The sequence below is a fragment of the Artibeus jamaicensis genome, unplaced genomic scaffold, assembly GCF_021234435.1.
Source record: "Artibeus jamaicensis isolate MK-2021 breed Jamaican fruit bat unplaced genomic scaffold, CSHL_Jam_final contig_354, whole genome shotgun sequence".
In the NCBI taxonomy this organism is placed as follows: Eukaryota; Metazoa; Chordata; class Mammalia; order Chiroptera; family Phyllostomidae; genus Artibeus; species Artibeus jamaicensis.
This window is the reverse complement of record NW_026521803.1, coordinates 34,885,450-34,910,199: the sequence shown is the minus strand read 5'-3', so window position 1 is coordinate 34,910,199 and position 24,750 is coordinate 34,885,450. Positions and strand designations below refer to the sequence as shown.

The 24,750-nt window shown below is 42.8% G+C and overlaps 1 protein-coding gene across 4 annotated transcripts in view; it reads right to left on the bottom strand.

Annotated features, from left to right (window-relative positions):
* The window catches only part of WDR7 (WD repeat domain 7), a 292,206-nt gene that overhangs the window by 222,968 nt on the left and 44,488 nt on the right, over positions 1 to 24,750 (bottom strand). For all 4 annotated transcript variants that reach the window (XM_053664157.1, XM_037151997.2, XM_037151995.2 and 1 more), the window contains exons 14-15: positions 16,446 to 16,641; positions 9,877 to 10,091 (exon numbers count right to left, since the gene is read on the bottom strand). In XM_053664157.1, coding sequence (XP_053520132.1) covers positions 9,877 to 10,091; positions 16,446 to 16,641 — 411 coding nt within the window. The remainder of the gene's footprint in view (positions 1 to 9,876; positions 10,092 to 16,445; positions 16,642 to 24,750) is intronic.

Sequence of the window (24,750 nt, the reverse complement as noted above, 5' to 3'; positions counted from 1 at the left end):
AAAATAATTTAGTAAATATCAATTACATATGTAGTTAGTTTTAAGAGTTAAATTTTATTCCTTAACAGAATAATCGGTATCATATTCACAGTAACCTAAAGCTCATTTCCCTCAAAGTGGAGAAGGAGTTGGTGCAAAGTTAACCTGAGCTGGAAATGTTCAAAGCATTCATCACCCCCTGTGAAATACACACACACACACTCACAACCCATGCACAGTGCACTTTCCTATGCACTCCGACAGTGAGGCCAATACGAAGGACGACAGAGAACAGAAGGACAGAAATATGTTAAAGGACGAGAGCTGCTTTACAGAACGACTAATTTAACAAGATGATGGGCTGGGGAGAGGATGAGGTGGAGAAAGAGAGAAAACAGGGAGGAGCCAGGCCAGCTGGACTCCGTGAACTGCCCTGTATTTACTTGTGTTTGTGACAACAGCAACTAACGTGATGATGTACATTCAGGAACTGAGCATTACCTCACCTCTATACCTGCGCCTCATCAATTACTGCAACTCTTTTAACTGACATGTATCATTCCAAAAAAGCTTGTTAGATCATTCATTCCTTAAGCAATCTCTTAACCCAAACCCTCACATTACATTCTAAACTTTTCATTCTAGGAGCTTTCACAGTAATTTTCAGTTTCCACCAATTGATAAGCAACAGAGGGGGAAGCAGTGTTAAGAAACGTAAGCCACTGAGGGCTTGCTCTGACCGCCAGGCTGCCAGACGGCGGGCTCAGGGCCGCAGGTGGGGGAGTGCAGGGGAACTCCCAACCCAGGCCCACGCACACAGGGCAATCCGTCACCCGCAGAAGGTTAGGGGTCTGCTCACACGAACAGAGAGGGTGTCCCCTAAATTCAAACCCACACTGGTATTTTACCGGTATGATCCAGAAAGGAGAAAAATACACATATTCACAGACGTGCTTCATCTAGTTCATTTCTCCTTAACTACTTCACATTGCTGAATTTTACACCTACCATCAAGAATAAAAACTTAAAGGAATTCTGGGAAGATCATGGCAGCTCAGTTACTGAGTTTTTCCAGACTCCCACGTGAAGAGGCAAGTTTCATTTTTAACACCCAAAGGCAACCATGTTACTATTTTGGTATGTTTTTCTGTTTACTCCCAGCCTCCCACCCCACACAAGAACATATTTTCCACACTCATGGTCATGGAATGCACATGATCACTTCTCACTAAGCAACGTGAGAAAGGGGCAGAGCTCCAACTTCCCAAACGTACACACGGTGTAATTTTTTGGTAGGGTGACTCCTGCAAGGCCTGAAGTTTTTTTGTTTTCTACCATCCAGCACAGAGGTGGGGGCCCAGTGGCAACAGAATAGGTACTCGCAGAATTGAGCCGACCCTTGGCTGCGATGATTTCCAGCCCAAACCAGCACCACACGTGACTTGGGAGGAGAAAACAGGAGCGAGGGCAGGGCGTGAGCGGCCACCAGCCCCAGCAGGTCAGGCGTCGAAGGACCTTCTCAGGGGTGGAGACCAGAGCACCGTCCGTCCTCACCGGTGCTTCACGGTCCCACCGGCGGCCCCTCGGTGCGGGAGTTAGGCTTCTCCTCTGCCTTTGAGGTAAATTACAGAGTCCTTACGGCCCCTTTGTCGTGGCTAATTCCCCCACCAAAGCAACTCTAAATTGCTTAAAAGTTCATTAGTGTGCAACAATAGGAGCGTGAGCAAATAAATTAGGGTACATCCATACCATGAATACTAGGCAGCCAATAAAAACCACGCCTTCTCAGTCCATCTAATCACATAGGAGAAAACGCTTATAACACATAGTTAAGAAGAGAAAAAAGCAGTTCCTAAACCAGTCGTCACAGAAATGTCAGACAAGGGTTATAAGTGATTCTTATGTTTATACTTCCCATTTTTCTATTACGAACACATTACTTGAAATAAATACTTTTGAACACTTGTGCACTAAGAAAATTAAGTCTCTAAATTGCTACAAGGAAGAAAAAGAGCCCATTTGCTTGCTTGCCTGTTTTCAAGGACTCCAAAATCCTGATGAGGGGTGAGGGTCCCCTAGATCCGGAGCAGCCGGTGGCTTCTCTGCGGAGGGGGAGGCACAGGCCACGCCTCGGACTGGGGAGCCGGCAGGGTGCAGGGCACCAGTGGTGACGGCGCCTGCCTGTGCCTGGGGAGGGGCCTGCGAGCTCCTCAGAGGAAGTGATGTCTCAGACGGCTCAGGGGGACGCGAGGGGACTGGCTGCTGGAGCACAGTGATCAAAGGCTGGGAGGCATCGCGCCCCAAACTTCCGCGTCTAAGGACTCTCTCACGAAGTGTTTGCAGCCTGGAGCAAAGGCGTATGTATCTTCACTCACTTGAATGACTTCGAGTTGCAAAAAATTAGAAACAACTCTAATGGTCAGCATTTAGAGAATTCATTAAACCCTAACTCCCCACTCTCCCCCAAAGAAAACCCAAACCTTGCTAAGAATCCTTGGTCTACACAGACATGGAAGGGACGTGCGGAGCTCCGGAGGGGGCCTGGGCCGGGGCCTGTTCCCACCCGAGTCCGCCTTGTGCTCTGGAGTGCGCAGCAGACGCCTTAATGCAGTTGGTTCTCCGGAGACTTCAAGACCTGAGCAACCTGGGCTCCGCTATGGGTTCAGCAAGGAGGCCAGCTCTTCCTGCTGCACCCAAGAGCCCCCACGTCCTGGAGACGGCTCTGAAGGGCACTGAGCATCTTCTGTTCCACTCTCTGGTCCACCTGGACAAGCCGCCCTTTGTAGTGCCACCACACTCTCGGTGGCTCTTCCCTCCAGCTCGAAACCACAGGGCACGGCCACAACCAGCCCAGCCTTTTAAGTTTAAGAACTCGGGAAGCAGTGAAAACTGCCAGTTGTCGCCACAGGTTGTCTCCTCCTCGGGGCTGTAAGAAAACCCCAGCCCCAGGGGCCACAAGACGTGCCCCAGAGGAACTGTACGGAGGAACCTGAGAGAGCTGGTTTTCCCACCAGAGAAAACAACAGAGGAGGCGGCTATACAAAGGCAGCAAAACCACCTGCTTTCATCACGCAGAAAACCCAGAAAAAATCATTTCACAAAAGAATGAGCGATAAAAAGTACTGAGGTCGACTTATTGTAAGTAAAAACAGGAGATAAACCAGAAAAAAATGCTCAAAAGGCATATAAAAACAAATGCACTACTTGAAAACAAGCTAAAGGACGTTTTTAAAGTAGCAACACAAGAGAGCAACATAAATGAGAATTAGAAAAGTCAGAGAGGACTGGAAATAAAACGTCCCTTTTGCGTAGAAGCCTGAACTAAGAGAAACGCAAGTCGCAACACATAACTGAGAATGCTGTCACAGAGGCAGCAGGTGGAAAGGAGGGGAAAACGTAAACCAGAAGGAAATGAAGCTTTTTTCCATTTGCAGCAGGCAAGTTGTGGTTGGCAGTCTAACAACAAATGGGAGTGGGCAGAAAATTATTTACATAAAGGGGGGAACCGAGCAAACGAACAAATACACTGGACATATGGAGAGCGGCAGAGTTATGACCTGCCCGGGGGTGGAGAGTCACCCCCTTTGTTAGAGTCAGCGATAATGGTGCCAACTCGTGGTACTTAATATCGTTAGAACTACGTCTAGAGGAACAAATATGTGTGTGTACATGTGTGTGTGCATGTGTGTAGACACACATGTGTGATCAGCTCTGTCAGGAGGGCGCAGCGCCCAGGCGTGGCTCCTAATTATTCTCCGCACTGAAGGGAACTGCCCGTCACACAGACACACAGTGAAAGGTCCTTCTCCTTGGAGTCACTTCCTTAACTGACACACCTTGGCTGCAAAAGTGAACAAACCAACCACCACAACGAAAGCAAACAGAGTCACTGCCCAACTGTACTCACAGACATTTATTCCATTTTTTTTCTTAAGACTGGACAGCTTAACCCAGACTTCCTAACTTTATTTATTAATAACTAGACAATATGTAGTACAGCATGAAATTTTATCCTGATAATCGTGTAGAACAAGCAAAAACTGAATTTATATATACTTATAATAAATACAGACTCATTATATATTTTGTATTAAAATTCATTCAAGTTTTCGGGTGGGATGTTGAGCAAGTTTAATTGATTCTTCAAAGGTCATACATATCACAGGGAGTTTTCGACGGCTGAGAAGAGCTCACCGGACCAGCCCAGCAGCCCCTGAGTGTCGCTCAGCTTGTGCCCTTTTCACAGCGAATCAGACAGTCAATTTCATCAGTGCACATTTTTTTACAGAGTGAATTTTGCAAGCAAAAAACACAGATGAGGTTAGCTTTGACTTCTAAATTCCATTCTCTTGTCTAGTTACACAGAATACAAAGCTCCTGACCTTTGCAAATAAAGCTTGTTCATGTTTTCGGGCTTTTGACTAATTAGACGACAGAGAGGTAAGGTAAAAGATAAATCATTGTGGTCATTTTTCAATTTCTTCAGCCTGGTGGCTTTTCCATATAAATCGGTGACTCTGATAGCTATGACAATGCCCAAGATGCAACAGTGACGACAGGGGAAGGACACACCAGGCCAAAGCGATGGCTTTCTCGCTGCACTAACAAAACCCCACTGGCGTCCCCCAAGATCTGCTCACCAAGAGCCAGTGTCTACCACAAGCGCCTTATGAAACAACTGGTCACAAAGATCACCCGACACGCTCAGCCCGTCTTCTTCACACATTCGTTCATGCATTCGTCAAATACCAGCACGTGCTACCTATGATTTGCTACTTATTTACATTTTACAAACTTTCTAACTCCTAATCCAGCGCACTGCAGGGATTAAAATAATACTTCCTCCCTCTGAACAAATATCACGGCCTGCTTTTCTCCTCTCGGACAGCAAATGAATTGGTTCCGTTCACCTCCCTCCCTGTCAGCATTACTGATTATAAGAAGCAGTGGCTGGTGAGAGTGAATTCTCCAGCTCTGTTCTCAACACACGCCCTCTCCCACAACTCTGCCAGCGACTCCTCCACCAACAAAAACACCGGGAAGCTCCTAGACAGAGTATAAAGGCTGCTCTTGACCCGATGGCCACTAGAACGCCGACTCCATTTTTTCTCCCAAAGCAAACTTCTTCCCCTCTCAGCCTCCAGCTCACCTCTGACTCACTCCGGCTCTGGTGCCCTGACCTCCAATGCAGCCCTGTCCGTGGTCACCAACGACTTTCCAAATTACTACGCCCAAACTTTTTCTTCCCCAAGTCTTACTGTTACTTCGTTTCTCTGTTCAAGTCCCAACTTTTGCTTCCTTTAAAAAGATTTGTTTTCAACTACGTGTGTGACCGAGGCCATTGGAGGTCACCTGCCCAAGGTCACCGGCAGGCAGCAAGTCACAGAGGTGCACGCACACATGCCCGTCACCAGCACCCAGGCTCTCGCCCACTCCTTTGAACTGCTTTCTACAGTGAACCACAGGCTGTTCTGGGGGAGAACTGTGCCCACAGTCTTCATACTAGTAACGCCACCTTCTAAAGCAGGGGTCAGCAAGCCACGACCCGGCGGCCAAATCCACCCTGTCACCTATTTCTGCAAATCAAGTTTCCCGGGGGCTGGTCGCACACACTCACTCACTTGCAGTGCAGGGCCACACTCGCACCAGGGGCAGAGATGACCGGCGGAGGCCTCGGCCGTACGGTCCCACGAGGCCCTTTCCCGAAAATGGATGCCAATCCTCTTTCTAACCAACTGTCTTTCAGGTTCATCATTTGCAAACTTGAGGACAACAGGAGCTAACTCACAAATTTTCAGAGAGAATTAAGGAGGACATCAAATCTGGAACAGTCTGATGACAGCGGGCGCCCCGAAACATGAACTGCGGTCTCAGGTCCTGCGTTCCAGCATTTGTTCAGGGAAACAAAATCCCATCCCTTCTCCATCCCACCGTCAGGTCGCTTTGCCCCTGGAGGTGTCTGCTCCCCTGCACACACCCCAGAGAAGAGGCAAAGGTCTCCTGCTACCATCGACCTCACAGCCTGGCCCAGGAGACGTTCGTTTCTGTTAACAGCTCGCCCTTCTCCCTCCCACCAGACTGGGGTCTGTGGAGCCATCCTGTGCATCTCCCCTCTTGTCTTGCTCCCTTGCCAAGTGCTATTTATTCGGCCCCCACAACAGCTTCTGCGCCCCCCGACCCCCCCCACAACACACTCCTGCCATGAATCCCAGCCCGGCCCCTCCACCTTGCGCTCAGTCACCCTGGTGGTCTCCCGACACACTTCCGACCCCTGCGTACAAGTGTCGGGCACGGCAACATGTATCTTTAATAAAAATATCCTGTAAAAATTACACAGTAGTATTCTAGTGGATTGGAAACATTTCATTGTGGTTTTAATGTGCATTTCCTGATGTCTAAATGACATTGAATGCTTTTCCATGTGCTCATTAACCACTTATATATTCTCTTTTCTGAAATGTAAATTTATGCTCTTTGAAAACATGAAATATTGGATTGTTCATCTTTTAATTACTGGTTTATTGAAGTTTTTTACATACTCTTGATACAAAATCATCAGATGTGTGTTGCTAATTTTCTTTACCAGTCTGAGGCTCACTTTCTCATTTTATTAATGAGATATTTGATGACTAAAAGATTTTAACTTTGGTGAAATTTTTTAAAAAAGACTACTCAATATTGTGTCATGACCCATTGTGTTAAGTCCTCAGCTTTGCACTCGAGCTGACCATACGGCATGACTCTGGTGTGCGCCTCCAAGCTAACTCCGTACTAACTTTCTCGGCTACTTACTATGCTGCACATCCTACATTAAGTGCTGACAAGAAAAGGATGAGAAACTCACGTCCTGTCCTCAAGACTCTCAGAACCCAATATGGAAGGGGGAGCTAAAGAGAAAAAGAAATACCCCACCAAAGTGAGGTGCTTTAGGAAAGGTCTGAACAGGCAGGTGTGAGCACGGAGAGAAAGCGCAAGAGCGCGTTCTGCCCCAGGGACAGAGGGAGGGCAGCTAGAACGGCTCCGCCGTCCTCACGGAGGAGAGGGGTTAGAGCGAGGATGGGAGTGGGGAGGGAAAAGAAAGACCGGACATAAGACAAAGCCTCCCACCATTTCTCAACCTTTTCCCCCCAAAGCAGAGGTTTTAAACTACAAGCAACTCTGACCCTCAGGGAGCACTTAGCAACGTAAGAAAATGTTTGGATTATCACACCTGGGGAGAAAAGATGCTGCTGGTGTGAAGTGGGTGGCGGACATCCTACATGACACAGGACGGCCCCCACAACAAAGAACTATGCAGCCCACAGTGCAGCACAGCTCTGAGGCTGCGGAGCCCTGGTCCAGAGCCACGAGGAGCGGGAGCAAAGGACAGGATGCCGTTGAGGGGAGTCCAGGGTGTGTTGGCACACTGACCACACAGCGACGGCAACAGGGAGGATGGGGAGGACGAGGCATGCCCACACGACCTTGCTCAACAAGCCAAAGAGGAGACGGCAAAGCTGGACGGGAGGGAGCCATTCCTAAATGCTCTAGGTCCCACGCTCATGAAAGTACGGTAAACTGGACTGGCAAGTCAAGACAACCAAGTCCGAGGGAATGGAGAAGATGGGGCGCAAAGAGGCCGGAGCAGAGGCCAGCAACGCTTCCTGTTCCCCGTCATCCAGCTCAGTGCGCGCTCCCGGCAGGTCTGCGGCCAGATGTCATGGGGAAAACACCGAGATGAATGAACCATGATCCCTGCCTGCGAGGTGGGAGCACTGGGTTCCAGTGGGGAGGGTCCGGATTTCTTACCGCGAAGATTCGATGCGGTAAGAAAGGACGATTCTACTTACTGTCTTCTGGACCTTCTTGTGGAAGACAAAGTCATAGGGCAGTCACTTCTCTATTTTTGTTTACATAACTATAATAATCTAGCAATATAAAATACACATTCCTTCTAAATAGCCCGATTGCTAACAATGTCCTAACAAGAACAGAGCAGGGCACTTCTATAGTGTCTTCCTATCGAGATCTGACTTTCCGCTGAGAAACCCGTGAAAAAATTAGTTCCAATGCCCTAGAGTAAGTCCTGCACCGAGAAGCTCTTAGTTTTTTGTTTGTTTGTAACTTCGGGTGGGTTTTATTTCTCCTGAGGTTAGAAAAACCATCCAGAGGACAGCTCTTTAAACATTCCCCTCTGAGGGAGCCTCAAATTCAACACGAGAAAATAGTTAGAGAAATCCCTAATGGTCCGGCCAACATACATTTTTCATAAAGTGATTATCCTTCTGCAGCCTCGGCTTCCTGAGTCTTTCCTCCTCCTATAATTGTTTTCCTTGTAGGCCAGGCAACAATTACCACTGCTACAAGGCTGAGGAGGTTCGCAAGCAATATATTTTACAATACATAAGTGTAGTGCCTCTGATATCTGGTGCTTTTATCACTAATTGCACTATAAAATACACTATTAAAACAGGGACAAACAAGATTGTAAAAATCACATAATGGACCGTGACCACTTGCAAAAGTCATTCATAAATGTTGCCGCGCCACTTCCCTGTCTTTAATTTTCCAGTTACATAGTTGCTTTTCAAACAGCCTACTTCCAAGGGACACCAGCCAGGACAAGAATATATTTGGATATTACATGTCATATATGCTTGCCCTTAAATGTACTGTTTCATATATTTTCTCGAAATTATATAGAGATAAAATGTGCTATGAACACTGAATTCCTAGGGACATTTACATGATCTCTTGAAAAAAACCATAGGCATGGAGAATTTAAGCTGTGATTTCTACTCAAACTTTCGAGCACGGGACTGAAGGCATGAAGAAAAGCACAGAAGAATTTCATTATTTCAATCTATGAGGCATGCAATATAACAAAGCCAATAAAACATTCACATCTGCGGAAAGGACCGAATGACCAAACATTACTGCCAATTAGTGGGGGGCGGGGGTCAGCGGGGCCACCTACGGTATGTCAGATGCTAATCAGCACTCGCTCATTCACGGACAGATTCCCAGGCTTGCAGATGAGCATTTCAACCTCACCACCACTTATTCATTAAAAATAGGAATTCGGAATAGGAGGGAATGAAAACAAAAGTATTTGTCACCCTTTGGTGAGTCTAGTGAACACTTAGATGGAAACAGGACTTTTCGGCAGTGACTTGTAAAATACTGGGACTGGCTCTAGGTTTCCTCTACCCGTCACCAGAGACAAACTGATTGTAATTGTATCACAGAACACACCGTGAACCAAAGAGTGGCTAGCCCCTACAAAACCAAAGGTGAGTAACCAATTAATGCATTGGGACGTTGGTTCTTTCGGGAGGCTAACGCTCTTTCAACGGAGAAAGAAACAGGTGCGTTGGTTTTAAGTGCCAGCAGGGAACGTGTGACCGGGCTTGGGTATCAGTACAAACGTCAGTCTGGGTATAGCTCCACCGGACCGGTCTCCAACATGTTCCTCAATCCTTGTAATGGCCCAATTTTACTAAAGTCAGGACCTGCTTTTGAAACCAGTTGCTGGACCACAATTGCAGGCATCTCAATGGTGTACCTAAATTATGATGTTTTTCTCCTGGAGACATTCGCCAGTGCTCCATCTTTCAAAAGGAAAGCTATCGGAAAGTTGAAAAGACAGATTCTGTGTAAAATGTCTGCTCTCCCTTTAGGGACTGAAGTCACTTAACAGTAGCAATCCTGTTAAAAGATGTTTCATGGTAAGAATATAATTTCCTTTTTCAAAATGCCGAATACTTGTAATACTTATGTCGGCCGAACCTAAATAACAACAAGAAGCTGACTTTCCACCTATGTCATCTGCCAAAACTATCCCCTAAGACGCGACAGAGCTATGCCACTAAACGAAGTAAAAAAAGGAACACACACGAGCCCACGCACAGAACTCACCTTGTCGGACGCCTCGGAGGCCAGGAGATTCGTCGCCAGGGTCTGCAGCTTGTGGTGGGCCATGTTTTTCAGAGCGGCCAGGCTGCGCCTGGTCATGGCTTGCTTGAGGTTGACCGCGGGGTGGCTGAGCGAGTCCACCGCGGCAGGGACTGCTTCGTCACAAGCATTCAGTATCTCTACGGCTGTAATGCCCATCACGCAACGGTCCAAGGCGCCTGCAAGACGTACGTATGTTTGCAACTATTACACACACCATAAAATGTTAAATGGCTGAAGACAATAAATGCAAGGACATTTCTTACGTGGGAGTATGTTTTAACAGTGCCTCCAAGGAACATTTTCTTGTACTTCCTTCCTCTAACGATCTCCCATGTAGTGTTACCTGTACCATCTCCTCTCACCTACGGCCCCTACCACAACTTCCCAACAAAGTCAAGTTCAGAACCAAGATGTTAACAACTTCCCCCAGGCTGTTCTACTTTCTTTCTGCTCCCAAGATGGCCACCTTGCTCAGTCCACACCATTACTCTTACTACAAACAAGAAATTCCATGACTTTACCTTATTCTGAGTTGTATATCAATCTTAAGCAACAAAAAAAGTAAGTTTTGCTACAATTCCTGAAGGTTTTCTTTCTCTAGCATATCTCCACACCACTGGGAAAAATATACAGCTTCTCATTCAATCTGAAAACGTCTTGACTGTTATTCTTCACACCCAATCATATGTTCTCCGGTGTGTTTGTAAAAGTAACTACTATGTCAGCTATAGCCACTTCAAAGCGTCTTTATTTGGTGACATGTCCCATTTACCCCCAAACTATGCATTTCATGTGCAAGTGAGGGCGCGAAGTCATGCTCAGTCACGGGTGCCCTTTCTGCGCACTGGGTCACGCGTGGTACACAGCACCGCACTGGGCTGAGGAGGTTCGCCTCGTGAGGATCTGCATGTATTTTTCTGAAGATTATAATAATGACAATAAAATAATAATGGAGTTTATTGTGTTTCACTGAGCATTTCTCCAGAGTCATTCTAAAAGAAGACAGGTCAATTTGAAAAATAACCATGGAGAACACCAGGAACTGGAATATCAATGAAATACAAAAATTTTACTGTGCTTTTGAGCTAGTGCCCAAACGTCCAAACATATGCAGTCTCCCCAACGCTGGGTGGTTCCACACATGCCGGTCAGGGTTGCCCCATCCCTTCAAGACGCTGAGTCCCGACTAGCTGCCCTCTGTCCACGGCAACTCCTAGGATAATTCTCCGTGGTCTCAGTATTGACATAAAGCAGTTTATTGAGTGTTGACCAACGTATTTTGGAAGGCAAAGCAAAAGAAGAAATTGTTAGCTGAAACTTTTTGTGTCTATGTGAAAAGGAGAGTGTGTATTCACTAGTGGGATTTCAGTAATGTTCAAAGGATGTGAACAGTTAAGAATAGAAATGGGTAGCAGTCATATGAAAAGACATCATCCTCACTAATAAAGAAATCCAAATTGAAGCAATAATGAAATATCACTTATGTCTTACCGTGATAGACATTTAGCATCCTTAAGTGTATGAAGAAACTGGTAAAATACTTTTAGTATAACTGAAAATTAGCAACTCTTTCTTGACAAATGCTATTAAATTTAAAATTCACGTTTCCTTTAACACAGCAACTCTCATTCTAAGATTAATACTAAATAAACATACCATACAATAATATAAACTTACATATATGCTATCAGTTAGTATATACCAGTAATGATACACATATTCATATGCATATCTATTTTATATACACAGCTATTATGTATACATATACACACCCAGACATATTTACTTGATTATTTGTAAATTTAAAAAATTTTAAAAAGTATCATTAGTATACAAATTCAATGACCCTACACACAAGAAATACAAATAAAACTACAATCAAAATGCTGAAAACCAAAATAAGGAGAAAATTTTTAAAGCAACTAGAAGAAAAGCAGACACGACATATACAAAAAGGAACAAAAATAAGGGAGATTTCTCACTGGAAATAATACAAGACGAAAGAGTATAAAAGAAAGAAATCAACCTAGAATTCTATACCCAGAAAAAACCATCTTAAAAGTTAAGAAAGCATTCATCACTTATAGACCTATGAGAAATATTTAATATTAGGCAACAGGAATAAAAACAACATGGGTAAGTATGTAGGATTTTGTTTTTACTATTCAAATTTCCTTAAAATATAACAGATTAAAGAAACATGCAAATAGAATGAACAACATTCCAAATGAGTAAAACCCATGAACAACACAGATGACAGGAAAGAGTGACCCAGTCATTGTGGGCTAGAATTACTCTTTACACAGAGCATGTGGTCTGTGAACAGCAGGAGATAAAGACAAGGGGGGCGGACCACACAGTAGAGGACCTCGTCTTAAAGGCTATGTGACCTAAAATTATGGGGGATTTTTACCCATTAAGACGGTGGTATAAACCAAGTGTTGTTTTACTTCCTAAAATTGATTTGCCAGCGGTGTAAGGATGGGTTAGAAGGAAAAATAGCCCTGGCTGGCGTGGCTCAGTGGATTGAGCACCAGACTTCAAAGAAAAAGGCCACTGTGGTTTGATTCCCAGTCAGGGCATGTGCCTGAGTTGTGGGCCAGGCCCCACAGTAGGGGCCGCATGAGAGGCAACCACACATTGATGTTTCTCTCCCGCTCTTTCTCTTTCCCTTTCCCTCTCTAAAAATAATAAAATATCTTTTTTAAAAGAAAATATCCTTTTAAAAAAGAAGAAAAGAAGACAAAGAAACCAGTAACAACAGGGCTCTATTTTTTCACACCTGTGCTAAGTTAATGATACATGGGAAAGAAAGGAGGGAGGGCGGGGTACCTAATGGGCAGGGCTTAGTAATTAACTGCACATGAGGGTCCTAAGGGGCGGGTGTAGGTAGTAAAGACAGATGTACTTCTACTCTGACAACATCTTCCTTCAAAATTCCAGAGTGAGTCATCAGAGAGGGGAAAACATCTCTCTGATTATACTTGGTTTTACCAAGATGTTCAAAAAGTACAATTTTTAAAAAGTTTTTGGTTATCCATGCCTTATATGCCCTTTTAAGTAGACATAAACATATATTAATTCATAACTCTGTGCTACATGTTATTAAATAATAAAGTTTAAAAAGATGAACAAATGCATACTTATGAAATAAATACCAAAAAAAGAATATTTTCAAAAACCTGGAGGGACAGAGAATACATGTTAAAAAATGATAACAGAACAAAGTAAACTGACAAGACTTCATACACTAACTTGTAGTAGTATTTGGCAAGCACTCTTGGTGTTTGCATTTGTACAGAAAACACCTAATAACTGTCCTTACAGAAATAGGCTTATAATGTGAAAGTCCCTTTCGTTACCCAGTAAAGATGATAAAAATGGGCAGATGAGGATGCTGTTGAGGCTTCATACTGTTCAGATAAAAAGAACATCTTGTAACACCAGTCATTATTTAAAGCATGTCACGATGTCCCAAACAGACAGGATTTGACCTTGGCAAAGGCCTGTGGCAAAGGCTTGCTTACGGGGAACATGACAGGAGAAGATGTGGCTGGAGCACAGAACAGCTCCAGGTGGAGGCAGACACCGTCCAGGCCCGTGGCCCACCTTCGGTGAGTTCCTAAGCAGGGGTAGAGTTTCCCCTGGCCATACCCTGCGGCTTGTGGTTTGACTCATCTTCTAACTACCCCGACATGTGACAGAAGAACAATTGCCATGGCATCCACACCACTCTTGCATTTAATAAAGATGACACAATAAAAGAACAAAAGATTCTGAACTTCTCTCTACTTAACTTTTATATGACTAGCTCCAAACTCATTTCATTAGGAAGTGAATACTGCAGATTGTTTTTCCCATCTGAAGGGGAAAACAATGGAAAGAAAGTGACACATAAAAGTATAAAGAAAATACATCTTTTAAAGATTTTATTTATTTATTTTTAGAGAGAAGAAACGGAGGGAAAAAAGAGAGGGAGAGAAACATCAATGTGTAGTTGCCTGTTGTGAGCCCCCTACTGGGGACCTGGTGTGCAACCCAGGCATGTGCCCTGACTGGGAATTGAACCAGCAACCCTTTGGTTCTCATGCTGGCACTCAATCCACTGAGCCACACCAGCCAGGGCAGAAAATACCATTTTAAGTGTTCACGAGGTAGAAGCACCAGCATAATTCAACGGCAGACAGAAAATACACGCTGTGCATGAGCAGTCTCGGTGCAGGGCGGCTTCACTTGTAAAAATACGTTCCCGGAACACTGAGAAGAGGGATAAAGCACCTCCTCGGAGTTTTAATCCACTCCATGCATCAAACTTCGGCTGAAACTGATTTATGTAGCCTCATTTTTAATTTATTTAATAAATAAATAAATTTAATAAATAAATAATGCGAATACCTCCCGGATGTGCCTGACTGACTCCCCGGAGACTTTCACATCCCTAGTTAAAGCCTGAGCAGCGAGGAGGAAGAGAGAGTGTGCACACTCCCCACTGCGGTTGATGTCCAAAATAAATTCTGCTGCTCCACGGTTACCTCAGTTTGGCCGCGCTATGCCTAAGAGTTTACCAAAAACCCTCCCGAAGGTCAGAATTCTGAGTGTTCAATATTACATATTGTGTAATCTAAAATGGGCTGAATTATACTAAGCTAATTATGGGAATAACACTTCCCAGCATGCCTGTGGGGGCCAGCTGTCATTTCCTTCTAGGGAAATTCCTGGAAAAGTAACTTTGTCTTTAGTAAGGAATATAAAATTTAAACTATGTGAAATATTCAAGTGTCATTACTTACGCATATGTCTGAAAAATTCAGGAACACTATAAATACCACCTTCCTTTATCATATGTATTTCATTTTTAAGTCCTAGGCAAGTTTACCATAGTTTTGTATCTAAGATATAACAATACTTCACTAATATTTTTAGTATTTCAAAAGAGCACTTTATGATGTCATTATTGCTCGAAGAACTTTATTTAATATTAATTTCCAAAGAATATATTTCTAAAGGTTGTATAATCCCAAGTTCAACAAAGTAACAGGTCAAGCAGCCCATTGCTTCAATAACACACACGCATGTACACACAGAGAAACCTACATGTACCCAAGCACACGCACACATACACATGTTACGTGTACTGTGCCACAGGTGGACATTGTGACATTTCATTCTCCCAGCAACACTGGAAAACAGGAACTATTCCTGTCTTCACTTTTCATTTAAAGCTGAGGGACAGAAGGACTTGCAGGTCACGGTGCCAGTGAGTGGTCAGTTCTAAACTCACACCAAGCGGCGAGTCCAGAGCCAAAGGCAAACCCAGCTCAGTTGGATGCTGGGGCGGACCAAGTCGGCAGACCCAAACCTGCGCTGTGCGGCAGACGGGATGCAGCCAAAGGACCCCAAAGCACACTCTTCGTGCGTAAAAGTCACATGTGTCATATGACAGCAACTCTGGCTTTAAAAACGCACACGAATAAGACGAGGAAAAAATATGCCAAAATGTTAACGTTTACCACTCAGCAATGCAATCTGGGTTCACCTTTTCTAATACTTTTTGTCTCTAAAATTTGACAAGAGGTATGTGTCTCCTGCATGATCAGAGAACAAAAAGAAAAGATAGATGCAAAAGCCGTCTGACACCCCCAGGAAGGCTCCGTCTTCTCAAGGCTGCCTTTGCTCTGGCAGTTAAAGTGAGAACTCTGAAAGAAAAGGTCGCCGAGAGCTCAGCTCTGGTCCAACGACAGCGGTTAAGAGAACTCCGGCTGGACCACAGTGCAGGCAGAAATGCGTACATGCTGCGATTTCAACAAGAACCGTTTCAAACCAACAAATAAGATGAAGCGAAGGAAAAGCATTTAGTAGAAATATTATGCAGTACAACTAGGAAAGGAAGGTTTTAATCACTAGTGCCTGATTACTTAATTAGACTAAAATGTGTTTTTAAAAACTTAAACGAATAAACACATTTAGGTACATACTTAAAGACTTCCCAGGGACAAGGAGATACTATGTTCAACATGATATATCGCTGCCTATACTTTTAAGCTAAGCATTACTTGTTCTATATTATGCCCTATACATAAAATCTTTGAAACTGATATTTAAATCTCTCTAGAACTTAAAACTTTCATGTCAATCAACCTCCTACTATTAACTGCCCAGTATTGATTTTCTACTATTCAAATAAAAGATTTTCTCTTTTTCCCACTGTTTATGAATCTGAGACAAAAAATGGTTTCTTTATCTTGCTCACATTTTGCCTCATAAATTACATATAATCACTGATTTTTTTTGTCTATTACCCGTATGTCTATCCTAATGTGTATATTGTGTTCAATTACATCCCTTTAAAGATTGGCCAGCCCCCAATATTTAGTGTAGTACAACACTTAGAAAAAGCAGTGATGGAAAAGAAAAGTAGCGATCTTGTTACATTTCAGGGCTTTTCCCCCTCATATAAAAGATTTTTAATTTCTAGGAAATCGAATGCACACATGCAAAGTCCGAGTCTCTCTCTCCACACTTGTTCTTACCAGTGTCCATCTGCCAGACGTACACAGAGCCATCTGAGCACCCCACTACCAGGTAATCGTCAGACGGCCTCCACTTAATCACTTGAATGGGGAAAAGATGACGAGACGCCAGCATAATGCATTTTTTCTCTCGCAGACTCAGGAGTCCCACTGAGTGGTCACTGGCCACAGAGCAGACGCAATGCTGCACTCTTGCCTGAAAAGGAGAATGAACCTTAATTATATTTAGATCCCATTCAGAATAAAATGGATCCTGTCCCCCACAACTTAAATCAAAATTAAGTGCGCAGTCGCTACTCCTGAAAACCGACCACGATACCTGGTTGTGTTGAAAATACGTTCCTTTATGTTATACGTAAAACACCCAGTTCGATCATCACAACCCTAAAAAAAAATGCTGAATTAATCCTAGATTAAGGGTGGGAGAGATGCTTTGGAGAATCTGCTGTTAAGTGTGGAGATGACCTTACTAAGATGACTGCTGTATATGAGCAGGCAAAGCCGGGGGAAAAAATTGATCTGTTATTCTGTGTTCTCTTTCCACAGTGTGAACTTGCCTTTGTTAGCTGCCAGGGCTGCTTTCCCCGGTGCTTCTTTCTGTTTGTGACTGTCATTTAGACCCAGGCCCTCCCCTGCTCCTGTGCTCAAAAACAATGCCCTCACGGTCCCTCGGCCACAGCCGCTTCTGAAGAAGCACAGATACTCTGTGTCATCAGCAGACACGCTCCGCAGCTTCTGTCTAAAATGTCAGCAGGTGCACCACCGCTGCAATGCACAGCAGCCAATTAAAATAGTCTGCTGCGTCCTTTCTGCTCTTCTCCAGTTTGGGTCCTTCCATTCCTTTTTAGAACAAGATGAAATATAAATAATGGAACAAAGATGGTAAAGATTTTCCACTAGCAACAGAAAACACACCCCACGACCTGGGAAATTAAAAATTAAAGTCTTTCACTTTTTCAGACAATTGATAAGCAATTGAAAGCTTAGCTTTTTAGCGACTTAGGAGACCATGCTTTTAGTTCACACTAAGGTGAAACCATATGAAACAGCTGCCTTAAAACTCGTCATTGTATATATTGTGGGTATTTACTGAGGAAGAGGCTCACTGCTCTGCACATACATACACTACCTCTGCTATGGCGCCCACGGGGGAAGCCTCTCAAACTTCAGCCTGCCGGGCTTCCCTTAAGCAGAACAGCCTGTTCTCTCAGCTAAAGAACAGCTCACTGACTGGTGTATCTCACTGAATGAGAAATGCTGACAGATAGCAGCTTTTTTTTTAAGGGAGGACATGGTCAAATATACAATGGGAAACACAAGTTACGATCATTTTTATCCACAGAGCTTCCGAGAGCCTGTGGCATGCGGATGTGCATATAATTATCTGCACAAGAAGGACACACCAGCACTCACCTCCAAGTGTAGGTGACTACGGTAATCTTATAAGAGCTAGGTTTTCTTTTTAATTTTTTTAATTTTCTTTTTATTGATTCCAGAGAGAGGGGAAAGGAGGAAGAGAGGGAGAGAAACATTGATGTCAGAGAGAAACATGCTCCAACTGGGGACAAGCCACAACCCAGACATGCACCCTGACCAGGAATTGCACCAGTGACCTTTCAGTTTGCAGGACAGCGCCCAACCAACTGAGCCACACCAGCCAGGGCAAGACCTAGTTTTTGAAGAACACACTTTTGGGGAAACTGCTATAACTAGTTCCTTTTATGTTTTGGCTACTAAGAAACTCAGGTCTCAGTTTTCTGTCCGTAACAGCACCAGATCTTGGACATTCGTTTCTGTGTGTGAAGTCTCAGTGGCCTTGTCTACGTTCTCCTCTCATTGTTTTCACCATGGGTAGCTTTATTTTTAATCCTACTGAAGAATGTTTCTTTTTTTGAAAAAAACCTACAATCAATTTTCGAATGAAGCAAACATTAATAAAACAAAGATATTAAGATTTACCCATTAAGTTTTTTCTTAAATTTAGGTGTTTTAGCTTTTTGTTCTGTGTTTGTTTTATTTGTACTTTTTGTTTTATGGGTGTTTTAAATGCTATAATAAATATAATAGCAAGTGTTTATTAATTTTAAAAGTTAAAATTAAATTCAGAAAGATCATGTTATAAACCTTTATTAAAACATCATCTAGACCTTTCTTAAACAAGCGTTTGTTAAGCTTCCTTAGTTCATGTTTCCTAATAAGCATTCAATTAAAACACATAACATGATTTTTCTTTAAAGGGATATATTAAGGAACGGGAGGGTAGGTGACTTGTGGCACACAAAGATTAGCTTTATAATGAAGCAATAAGTCAAAATGAAGTGACAAACTACAACAAATTCATTTAAATACAGGCAATGCTAGAATAAAACAGGGTGAAATATATACCATAATAATATATGCCTTTATTTTCAGTTATCTCCCACTGCATAGAACATTTGGGAGTTTCACCAGACATGCATTGCTAACCCAGGATAACACACTGGATGCTTTGCATTTCTACAGATTACCATTAGTGCTGGCTTTGTATTTATCAAATGTATCCATCATTCAACTTACAAAAAGGAATGATATGCTACATTCATGGTTAACTGCTGTTTCCAATTTTGCAACACTCATCTGCCAAAAAGTGGTCATTTAATGTATTTCTTTCATCAGAGGAAACAGAAATTTAACAGCGATCTTTTTCTTTGCGTGTGATTAACTAAAAGAATATTTCCCATAGCCCTGGTTCTAAACTTACCAGACTAATCACTACATAAGTTATCTAAATGTCAACTCACTGTGTGGTGCACTAGAAACCAACATAACACTGAAGGTCAACTGAAACTGTAAAATAAAAGATTAAAGAGAATAATTCCTAAACAGCATTACCTCTCCATCTGTTCACACACGTCAGGCAGACAGTGATCTGCCCCAGCAGGCACAGCACCCGTCACTCGCTTTTGTTCTGCTACTTAGACTCAAACTCTCCAACATCTTCTTTAGAATGAGCTAATTCTGAGTTCAAGCTATACTCCTAAACTAGCCTACCTGCTAGCCCCAAGTCCACTGTCATTTCATTCATGTTCACACACTCTCAGCTTTCCTTTTCAAAGAGTAGACAAAATGAGGCACGAGTGGGGCAAAGTTTGTTTCTCCTTTTTTTTTTTTTGAAAAAAAGTGCATTTTTACCAATATTCTTTACTGTGTTCAGTGTTCCTCAAATTACTATCTGTTGGTAGATTGCAACATTTGAGATCACAGAAAACTGACAAATATGTCTCACTATAGTTTGTAACTGTTCACATTAAACAAACAAGGAAGAAAGGCTTCCCGTTCCTATGAGGAAAGCTGACCTTCTGCATCAAATCCTGCAAGTTCACTGTCCAAACTTATTCCCTCCCCACGTATGTGCAGGTGGACACTTTCAAAACTTCAAGAAAACACAATCCATCTTCATAAAAAGATTTCAAAGCTTTACAATATCACTCTTATTAGTAAAAATAAAGGATATGCACACCAAATATTAAATAGTATCATACGATCTGCTTTAATAAGTAGATGTAATTTTCTGAAGGGAAACAAAGAACTACAATTTCAAAAATTCTAGCTTTTTGCTTCCACATGATGGATTCTCTATAACACATATATTTACATAAGTATGTCTTAAAGAAAAGTCCTGCTCTTCTTTCATATCGTTCAATAATGATGAAACTTGGCAAATGACACATTCTACCCACAATAAAAATGACGCGTTGCCCCTGTGAATGAAAGTAAGCATCCGAAGAGTTAACTCCAGCTTTACTGTAATATGCGACAGTCTGGAAACAGCCAAAATAATCAAAACTGAAAACAAAAAAAAAATCAATATTACTGAGCCCAAGAAAGCATAGTTATTAGAGGTACTTAACTCACAAGAGAAGATGGTTTTTTGCTTTTTAAATGTGGATTAAAATAAATCTAATTTTTCTTCTTTTAAGAAAACGCTGGTCCAGATCGTGTGAAGGGAACTGGCTACGGTGGAAATGGCCCAGTACAGTAAAACCTCGTTAATTTTGGTCCCGCTGATTGATTCTGAGCGGATGGTTACCTTTGCAGGCTGTGTGAGAACAAGTTAACGGTGTGAACAAAGCACATGTCTAACCTATTTACATGTAAGATGGAAACAGACCATGTTCAAGCACCACTTTGGTATTGACTCTCATTCAACAATGGACATAGTAATGATAAATAATTCTCAGCTATCTGTTAAATGAAGGTGCTTAAAAGATTTGCCAAAACACCATTACCTTGGTTTCTTCTTACCTGTACTCAAAATTACTAAAGAAGCACTTCTTAAGGAATATTTTATAACTCCTATCTCACTTGGATTTAGGCCCAGCTTCCCCACAAATGAGTGGAATTATTATTATTATTATTACTATTATTATATCCCAAAGATCTTGGCTATGAACCTTTTCTTCACCAGCAATGAATGATTCTATAATTTGATTAATTCCACTATATTTCACGTCTTTTCGTTTCAACTGGAAACCATTATTTAACATCAGGGCATTATAACAAAATAATGTGTAAGACATTTAAGTTGTATACTTAAAATAATAAAACAACTAAATAATGTAAATCTCGTATCTTTAAATTATTTGAAAAGCATTTATGCTCCAAACTTTTTTGATCACACATCCATTCATTAAAAAGTTTTGCAAAGTATTCCCGCTATATGTATATTTGTAAATTACATATGTACTGTGCCAATAAATCATGCATACTATAAAACATGAACACAAATATATATATCTTAAAAGGAGGCCTCAAAGTTTAAATGAACAAATTTAAGAAGAAGCGTTTTCATAAATGTCTTGCTAACAACTTTTAACAACTTCATATTAGCATTAGTCAATACCTGCAAGTACAATAATGTATCTTTAAAAAGGTTTTATGGTGGTAGTAGACATACATATTTTATATAATTATGATTTTTAGATGCCTCCCTGCCAGAGTGATCAGATGACCACTGTCTGAACCTCACAATGTGGCTGATGAAAAGATTTAGTTTTCACGGGAAGTCTCTTCCATCTTTATTTTCCCTGCCCTGGGTTAAGAATCCCGCGAGGTCTTCTGCAGCTCCCCGAAGCACACCCCAGAGAGCAAGCTGCCACTGTCCTCGAGGTGGCAGCTCTGCCCTTCCCCCAAGGTGACATGTGCCCATCTGATGTATGAAGCAAGTGAGGCACTGATGTCCTTCCATCTCGCAGATGTTCAGAAGCTAAACTTTTTCATGTTAAAAAAGTGGCATAAACAAAAGCTCTAATAATTTATTCCCTTACCCCCATTAACTGTCTCACATATTCCACTGCAGCAACCGCGGGCATCCACTGACACATAAATGCCACCTAAATTTTTTTGCTGTCATGGAACAGAACTTGCACAGCATGGACTAAACATCCTACCAACTTGGCTGGCACTTTATAGGTGAAAATTAACCAAATTCATGTTCTGAACACGATTAATTCTGCCCTAGAAGTAACAGGCATCAATTTGAGAGCTAATTAAAAGCAAAGGCTGACAAGTAGCAACAGAATATCTAACCAAGTAGAAACTCCTGTTTTATCTAGGTGGAAATAGTAGAATGAAAGGCAGGAAGGTACTGGACCCAAACCATTATTCTGAGGTTCATTAATTATTTTTCAAAGGATTCTGATTCTAAACCAAACGAACTCTCATGGAAGTTGCCAGTAAATAGTCTTCTCCCAACGTCAGTGCTGAGCAGCAGAAAGCTGTCAGAGAAGCTGGCGGAGTGGGAAGGCACCGCCTAGGTCCGGCAGCCTGACCTTAGCGTTTTACAAGACTTCACTTTCAGCCATTCCCAGAAACCCCTCATGCAACCTGCTCCTAAGCATCTGCCATGAATTACAGAAATTAGAGACAGCTAGTTCATCCCGTCCGCTAGCTCTCGGGGGAGATGATTTGCTTTCCAGCGGTTCCCAGTGTAGACTGTCTTTTTTTCTGGTTTTGCTCATTTGTTTGCTAACCTAAATTATCCTTTTCCCGCATACCATTTCAGAAGCAATCTCTTAGCTGCCCCGACATTTTTCTCTCTGTCTGCATATTCTTTAAACATCTGAACATGCCTCCCGTCTCCCCTTTTCAGTGTGTCCACTGGGACACGAGCTATGCACGACCAACTCCTCGCACTCACGAATCAGCCCCGCTCCCCTCTGTCATTATGTGCTTCCCAGAACGTAAATGTGCATTTAAGACGCATCATTCATCACTTTAAATATCTTACATAAGGGGAACACAAGAGCATACAAATGTTGGTTTCATTTCCACACTTTCACAAAACTATTATAGATCAAATTTTTTTTTCAGCAATCCATAGCCCATCCTTCTTTAAAGAGAGAGAGAGAGAGAGACAGGGAGGCTGGGAGGGAGAGGGGGGGAGAGAGAGGGAGAGGTGTTTGTTTCAACAGCTATTCTAGAGATAAGATCATGCGGTCTAACAAAAACACTCATTGTTTTTTTCTAATTGGGTAATTAGGAAAATGAAGACTTTTAGCGGCTATTTTTAATACCTTCATTCATTTACTACGTACAAGATAACGATGAAGAAATGAAGAAAGAGTGGGCTAATCAGAACTTCACCTTTCTTTGACTGCTCCCTTATTAGTAAAACAGCAAATTAAAAAGTGAATTCACCCTGGCTGGTGAGGCTCAGTGGACTGAACGCCAGACTGCAAACCAAAGGGTCACTGGTTCAATTCCCAGGGAGAGCACATGCCTGGGTTGGAGGCCAGGTAGCTAGTTGGGGGTGAATGAGAGGCAAACAATCAATGTTTCTCTCCCTTGATTTCTCTCTCCCTTCTCCTCTGAAAATAAATAAATGAAATCTTTTAAGGAAAAGCAGGACTTTTCTTTAAAAAAATAAAATAAATGAAGAATTTAGTGTAAGACTGGTATCAGAGAAAAAAAGACTTTTTTAAATAAGTGAGATAATTTGTTAGAGACTGAGATAGCCAAGTCTGCAGACTCTAGAAATATTCTAAGGTTTTAAGAAACTTAAAAGTGCTGCCCTTTTCCCCTTTTCTGCATGCCAGCCAACTGTCTAAAGTTCCCGCCCAACCCCACACCCAAAGCCGGAGCTGCAGACACTCAGGGACACGCGTGTTCTGTAGCTCAGGGCCTTGCTCCCCGGAGTGCACTGAATTAGGACTCCCCGTGGCTGGTGGTCCTGCCCTTGCTAGGTATGGACTCCTCACTTAGAACCTGAATGGCACCATCCATCTGACCTTGTAACTCTGAATGCGCCGCTTGGCCCCCACCTGTATGTCCCTCTCATACCTGCATCCTTTTAAGAAATGAACACTGAATTTACCTACCTCGGAGAGAACCATGAACTACTTCTTCTTCCTTTCTCATGGAAACAAGTGGGTTAATAAATACTACCCCAATTTTTACAAGTGAAGATACTGAAAGAAACTGTGTCACTTTCCTAGCGGTAAACTAATAGAATGTATATGCCAAAAATACCTCTTTGTTTAGTAAGGATGCTGGCTTGCCTTTAAATCTACATTGAAGAACACAGAGAAACCTAATCTTCAGGGTCCACCACTGGGCAAGAAAGGTGTGTCTAGCCCACAACTGAGACCCCAAGCAAAGCAATAAATGGAGCTGAGCCTTCCCCTTGATCCTCAGCAGCCATGCTGCCAAAGGTTTTGTGAAGGTCAATAAAGTGCCCTAACGGGGTCACACACAGCTGGTTTGCGGCACATACATGCAAAGCCATGACCTTGCTCTCTGTCATTATTTTCAAAGGGATGTACACGTAGGTCAGATTCCTGTCAGCGTTTGCCGTATTAGACCCATCGGGCCTGGTCGGAACAGCGTCTCAAGGGCTCCCGATATTTCCCAGGGCCTGCGCCGTACTAAGCACCTCTGCAAACAGAGGCTGTTCACGCACATGTGCTTTCACATACACCTGCAAAACTAAGACATTCAAATATATTCAAGACATCTGAATACATTCAAGTACATTTAAAAGGGAATAAATCCAAATAGGTATCACCTGTCTTGAAAGTCTTCCCAAACCCCCAAAGCTGGCTACTAAGTAGTGCTTCTAGGACCTCCTGGAGGGCCTTGTAATCGGGGAGAGGCCACAGAACAGAGCCGTCAGAATGTTTATGATGCCGCATTACAATGGCCTGTTTTCTAGTCTGGCTCCGGTGTTGGGTGAAATTCTATCAGATAGGGCCTAGACCGTACCCACTGGTATATGCCTGGTCCTCGAACACCTGGAATATGGCAGGCACTCAGATATTTGCTAAAT